Here is a 6,519-nt window from a genome sequence, read left to right on the forward strand (position 1 = left end):
TGATGTGGGGGGGGGTACAAGCAGGCCGCTGCGGCGTGATGCCGTCTTTGCTGCCCCCTGTAAAAGAGGCACCGTAACAGTGCTGCCGAGGAGGCCCGTGGGACCCGCAGAGCAAAAGGCAGGAGCTTCAGCATCGCAGCTCTAGCTTGAGGCACTTGCAGCTCGCGGACCCTCTAACTGAGCGCGGGGCAGGGAGAGCTGCTCTCGGCGTTAACGTGCACAGACGGTACCTAAAACTGCCTGTGCGACGCCAGCTTGTAAATACACAGGGGAGCTTTGTCCGAGGTCTCCTGGCCCTTCCCGATGCCGAGATGAGCTTGGCTGAAAGTTTCCCTCACATACTTGCAGCCCTCGGTCGTCACTGGAGGCGCGGGAGCTTGACTATACCGCGGAGACCGGGTTTTCCTTCTGGCTCTTGGTTCTGATCTGTTGAGCCGGTGTGCACGTGTACACCGAAGGCTTGGTGCTCGGGGGACTCCGGTCCCCGCTGGGGTGGTGACTGGGGGGCACCGCCGGTGCCTTCAGTGCTCGGTTTGTTCGAGGACTGATGAGCGTCCTTCCTGGGGGAGGAGAAACGGTGTTAGAAAAACGCCTGCATACGGTGGCGGAGGTGGCTCGGATGGGGGAGGCAGCTCCGCTCGAGCTCGAAGCGGGGGGGTTCCCCCCCCCCCCGGCCCCCTCGAACGCGTCCTTGCAACGTGGGAGGGCCGCACCGTTTTCTCTTGCCAGCTTTCTCCTTTCTCTCACCCCGAGAAACTCGGCTGAGAAGTGGTCAGCGTTTGAGCCGCAGCGGAGGGGTGGTTTGAAGCTAGGATGCTTGCGGTCGTTTCCCTGCCACCAGGGGAGCGGGAGCACGAGCGCTTCGTTTCAGCGGGACTCTGCCTGCCGTGCTTTTCCGGGCTTATAAATGCATTCTTGTTTGTGCTACAGCCATGACAGGATGCCTTATCACAGGAGATACAGACGGGACAGCGACGCCTACAGATTTGAAGACCGAAGCCCGTCTTTTGGAGAGGACTATTACTCGACCCGCTCGCGGAACTGGCGGCGATCCAGAGGCAGAGAGCAGCACCGTCCGAAGAAGCACCAGCATCACTGCCGGAAACGCAGGACCAGGTCTTGTAGCAGTGCCTCCTCGGTGAGTAGCATCCAGAATGAGTTCAGGATTGTTCAGGGTTTTAACTGTTCTTACCTCCTTTCAGCTCCGAACACTCTGGGTGAGTACCTCTAATCCCATTTTTGTGTTTGTTTTCATTACGTGGAACGTATAGTCCAACGCCTGTGTCTTGTTAAGCGGGAAGCGTTTGTAGCTATCGGATTTTACTAGTCCAGCCCCCGTAGCCTTAATACGTGAGGAAACCAAGCTGCGTTCTTTACGGCCGGGGCGGGGATCGGGGAGAGCTTCGAACGGCACACACGTGATAGGCTGACGAGGGGGAGCCTTGGCCGCAGGCCAGCCTGGCTGCTGGGGATCGGTCGCTGTTCGGGTTTACACACGGCCAGGGCTTCGCTTCCGCGTACTGCTGCTGCTTTTTTTTTTGGGGGGGGTTTGGTCTGCAGGCGGCGGCACGGAGCGCTCCTGCGAAGGCACCCGGATTTGACTTTGTGCCAGGATCCCGTACCAGATGGGGTCGGTCAGCCTGGTTCTCCCGAGCTGTTAGCCCCGTGGTTATTAATCCCCGTCCCGCTGTACTTAAGAGAAAGGCTTCCGCCTTCCGAGGAGACACGCGTGTCCTCTCTGCCTGGAAATCCACACGAGTGTCCTTGGATTTCAGCTTCTTTGAAAACTGCCCCGTTTTCCACCCTGAAACGTAGTATTCCTTTCAAGGGTTAACAGGGAATGTTTGGAACTGGGTAGGGAGGCTGGTCCCGGGACCCGGGAATACCCTGGAAGTGTTGTGAGGTATCGGACCAAATGTCTCTGCTTCACTGCTGCTCTCCTGTAAGGAACGTTTCCATCTTTCACCAGTTTGTTGCTTTAAACGTTGTTACAACTAAACGACCGAGTCCTGATCCCCGCAGTCATAGCGGATGCCTGCATGGCTGGGAACTTCTGACGGTCTGTTGCTTTCCTCCTTTTCTTTCTTTCCAGTTGACTTTTAGTTTTAGAAAGAGCCAGGGTTACGAGGAAAACGCTCCAGTGCGGTTTGCGCGTGTGCGTGCGGCGATAACGCTGCGCAGGTTTGGGCTGGCGTGATCTAAATCCTTTGAGGTCTCACAGCTGTCTCAACTGTCCTCTCTACCTTCTCCTCCGTTTCAGCTGACCTTCAGGGGTTCGATTGTGGCTCGCTATTTTGGACTAGCTGGGGGGTGAGGGGCAACAGAAGAGAAGCCCGACGGAAGTTCGGGCGTGGAAATGTGGAGCTTTGTACTCGTTTCTTTGGCTGTAGAGATTGCAACTATCTTTAAGGCTAAACAGAAAAAGACCAGGAATTAGGGCAGCTTGCTTTGTGGACCCCGGGTCCTTTCGGGAAGGTTCGGCTGGCTTTCCAGTAGAAGCTAGCAGTAGCAGGGGTGAATGTGACCTCATACCTTTAGCGGATGCCTGAAGTGGAGCGAAATGCTCCCCGGGGATTAATTTAACTGTCCTGTTCCTAAAGTTCTCCCAGGCTTAAAACTGCATCCTAAGGCCGATGTGCAACACCAGGTCTGTTTGCAGCCAGTGGGGCGTGTGGATTTAGGATCGGCGTGGTAGTCGGTTCTGTCAAGAAGGGAAGGGCTGGTTCGTAGCCGGGGCAGGACGCGGCTCTGGGTAGCTGGCGATCTGTTAACCGAGGTACAAAAGAGCAGGCTACACAGGGGGAGGACTGCTACTCTGGCTTCTACTGGACAGCTTGTCCAAACTGACAGCTCGTATACCCTTCGTCACGTTTGCCAGCGGAGAAAATGACGTTCTTCTGGCAAAGCCCTCCTTCTTCTTGTGCCTCTGGCAGCACCCGGCGGTGCTGCGGAGGAAGCTGCTCCTCTGTGGGGAACGGTGGTGCCGTGCCAAAGCCACCTTAACACTGGAGCCTCCCAGCTGCTGCTTCCCTTCAGAGAAGAGGGGGGCATTTTCTTGCCTAAGAGGCGGCGGCACCAGAGGCCGTAGCTAATGAGAGAGTTTTCTTTACATACCTGTAGCTGTTGATTACTTTTCTGTTTTTGAAGTTAGTTTGTGTCTTGACGTGTCCCTTGCAATATCCCTATCGTTATATATGCTGTGTGCCTTATGAAATGCTGGGATCTGGAAAATCCAACCACCGACGCACCGTCATCTCCACCTTTGAATGACAACACAATCCTGCCACTCGGAACTGCCCGCTGTGCGCGCTTGGTCGTATGCCGTTTCGGGGGGCGGTGTGTACAGAGAAGCCAACAGAGCAGTAAGCGCAGCAGGAGCGTGGAAGATGACAAGGAAGGCCACCTGGTGTGCAGGATCGGCGATTGGCTTCAAGAGCGATGTACAGCCACCTTTCGTAAAACTTTACCTCTCTACTTTCTATCCCCATGTTAGACGAGATCTCTCGTATTGTACTGGAGGGGTCTCTAGTGTTTTATTGCTTATAAATGGACTGACCAGTAAATTGCCTGAGGCAGACAATAGACACTTGAGTTTTAAAGAGTGTAGCAGAGAGACATTTTTTGCTTTGACATTTTATTGCTGTGAAATTGCAGGACCTCAGCTCTCGCCAAGCCCCTGAAGTTCACGTCCACTCCTGTTTTCTCTCCTAGATGAAATTGTCGGCAGCCTTGGCGAAGGCACTTTTGGCAAAGTGGTGGAGTGCGTGGACCATGCCAGGTGGGCATCTCTCCCTGCCGGAGAACTTGTCCGTCCCTTCTGCGTCAAGCCCAGATGCTCACAAGCGTGGCGGGATTAGCGCTGCCGGTTTGGCATGGGCCTGGACTCTGCTGGCCCGAACTGTTGTTGTCACCTTCCACCTGTCACTGCGGTAGAAACTACTTCTTATAGCAAGTGGAAAGTGGAATCGGTCCCCCGAGTTGGCAGACTGATGTGTTAAGGGAAGCAGGGGAGTTTGTTCAGTGGCCGAGGGCTTCGGCACAGGCTGTTCTACTGCCCTACTGCAAAAGCAACGAACTCCGGCTGAGGGATGGGCCGGGCAGCTGGGGGAAGCGACCTCTTAATCTGCCAGGGTGGTACTTTTTCTTTTTTCCTTAACCTCTCCTGTGATTACACTTGACCCCTGTCTCTTCCTGACCTTTTGTCTGGCTCTGAGCCGTGGGGTCAGCTTAGTGTAGGAGCCACCGGGGTCTCCTGCCTCCTCAGAAATCTCGCTGGCATGGTTGGAGAGGGGAGGTGGCTGCTGGAGGCGCAGTGACCTTACGGACTGCTGTGTCAGGAAATGGTGTGCTTGCGGAGCTGTCTGCAGCTCTCTTTGGAGCGTTAGCCAGCAATAGCCTTTCGCTTCAAATTTCCATGTGGTACTTAACTACTGGTCAGGCGGCATAAATCTTTGGCAGACCTTTGAGCTCAGAGCTTTGTTGGGACCCAGCAATGACTAAGCCTCTTAACACATGAAAACACGACGGGAGTAACTGGCACGTGCCCTCTCTCTGCGGACTGAGGACGTGCGTACGTAGGCTCTTTCTCTGACTCCATCCTTTTGTCTCTTCCCTTACAGAGGCAAATCTCAGGTGGCGCTGAAAATCATAAAAAATGTTGGAAAATACCGAGAAGCAGCCAGGCTGGAAATTAACGTCCTGAAAAAAATCAAAGAGAAGGACAAGGAGAACAAATTGTAAGTTCCTGCGAGGCTCCCGGCTCGTCGGTGCCCAGGTCCTTACAGACAAGCGGTCTGCTCGGGTGACGTCCAAAGAAATACAGGGCTGAGGACTGGAATACCTGGAATACTCGTCTCCTGTGTGGGGGAAAACCTGTCTCGTGCCTCTGCGTTTTGGAAGAAGAGAGTCTGTCTCTAGTTCTACTGAACGCTTGTTTACTTAAACTTTTAACAACTGACATGCCAGGTCATAGTGAGAAAAAAATTAGCCAGGCCTTCTTCTCTAGCAGCCACCTGCTGCCTTGTCCCACTTGAATTGGAGATCTCCCTCTAAAGGTGGTTGAGCAAGGCGGGGAGGGGGTGTCTCCGGTGTACACAGAGGGATGACTGTGCTTCCGAGTCGGCTGGCTCAGAGCTTTTGCTCGCCATCCGCTTCTGAAGTAGCCAACGACTGGGAGAATGACTGTTCTGTCGAGTCCCTGGATGATGGTCAATCCTCGTGTCTTTTCTCTCTGCGCAGCTTGTGCGTCCTGATGTCAGACTGGTTCAACTTCCACGGCCACATGTGCATCGCCTTTGAGCTTCTGGGCAAGAACACTTTCGAGTTCCTGAAGGAGAATAACTTCCAGCCATACCCTCTCCCTCAGATCCGGCACATGGCCTACCAGCTCTGCCACGCCTTGAGATGTAAGTCACCCGGGGCCAGCCTTGCTAGGGTCGGGAGGGAGCTGAGGAGGAGCTGGCTTGGCGCTTCGGTGGGCGGAATTGTACGGGTGCTTCAGCGTGTCGTTCTTACATGTATTTTGTTCTCTCTCCTCTTTGCCACCTGTGCAGTTCTCCACGACAACCAGCTGACTCACACTGACCTCAAGCCAGAAAACATCTTGTTTGTCAACTCAGATTTTGACACTCTGTACAACGAGAAAAAGGTGGGTTACGTCCAAAAGGGAAGTGAATAGACCAGGAATAGCCTGCCTTTCCCTCCCTGCAGAAATTGCATCTTCCCTGTTCCGTACATGCCCCGCAGGGCCTTAGAAGTCTGTTTAGTGGGAACAAACTGGAAGCCGGGCCTCTTCTTTCTCCCGTGCCTTCTAAAAGCCTTAAGACTGCTTCAGGGGCTCCAGTCCATGAAACGGCGTGCTCCGTGGCTTTCCTTAACACTGATCTGAGATGTAAAGAGCTCAGAGCTTCACAGTTATAATCCTTTTGATTAGTAGTGCAGACGTGGCAGTTCTGTGGTCAGAGGGCTCCTCTCAAAGCCCAGCTTAATCCTGAACCAGCTATTAGAAGCACTGAGGACTTCTTGTTTGCTTGCAGAGCTGTGAGGAGAAATCCGTTCGGAACACGAGCATTCGTGTGGCAGACTTTGGAAGCGCCACCTTCGATCACGAGCACCACACCACTATCGTGGCTACCCGGCACTACCGTCCACCAGAAGTGATTCTGGGTGAGTACTGCAGGGGTTTGGGGAGTCTCAGACGGGTGGAGGAGAACAGTTGTCCCAGGAATGCTGTAGGATGCTGCCGTCTAGAGGAAAACCAGCTTGAGAAGCACTCCAGTTCTTGGGGACAACCTGTTCCACGCGTTGCTGCAACACCACCCCAGCGGTCCCAAGGTCCCGATTGTATGGAAGGTGTTCGTGGATAGTGCAGGCCCTTGACATGGAGTGCAGAGAGCTGAGGAAAGCCTGTGAGACTCGGGAAGCGCTCAGATTGGCTCCAGGGGAATGCACAGTCAGCGTAAGCTGAAACAGAAGCAGCTGGGGGAGACAGGCTGGGGGATGAAGGGATTGAGAGCAGCC

The 6,519-nt window shown here is 54.3% G+C and overlaps 1 protein-coding gene across 1 annotated transcript in view; it reads left to right on the forward strand.

Annotated features, from left to right (window-relative positions):
• CLK3 (CDC-like kinase 3) overlaps positions 1-6,519 on the forward strand; it is a 13,246-nt gene that overhangs the window by 1,725 nt on the left and 5,002 nt on the right. Inside the window, exons 2-8 of the mRNA XM_009330089.1 lie at positions 931-1,138; positions 3,347-3,440; positions 3,712-3,778; positions 4,620-4,736; positions 5,239-5,405; positions 5,553-5,647; positions 6,036-6,165. Of these exons, the coding sequence (XP_009328364.1) occupies positions 931-1,138; positions 3,347-3,440; positions 3,712-3,778; positions 4,620-4,736; positions 5,239-5,405; positions 5,553-5,647; positions 6,036-6,165 (878 nt within the window). The remainder of the gene's footprint in view (positions 1-930; positions 1,139-3,346; positions 3,441-3,711; positions 3,779-4,619; positions 4,737-5,238; positions 5,406-5,552; positions 5,648-6,035; positions 6,166-6,519) is intronic.

Source organism: Pygoscelis adeliae, unplaced genomic scaffold, assembly GCF_000699105.1.
Source record: "Pygoscelis adeliae isolate BGI_AS28 unplaced genomic scaffold, ASM69910v1 Scaffold298, whole genome shotgun sequence".
NCBI lineage: Eukaryota > Metazoa > Chordata > Aves > Sphenisciformes > Spheniscidae > Pygoscelis > Pygoscelis adeliae.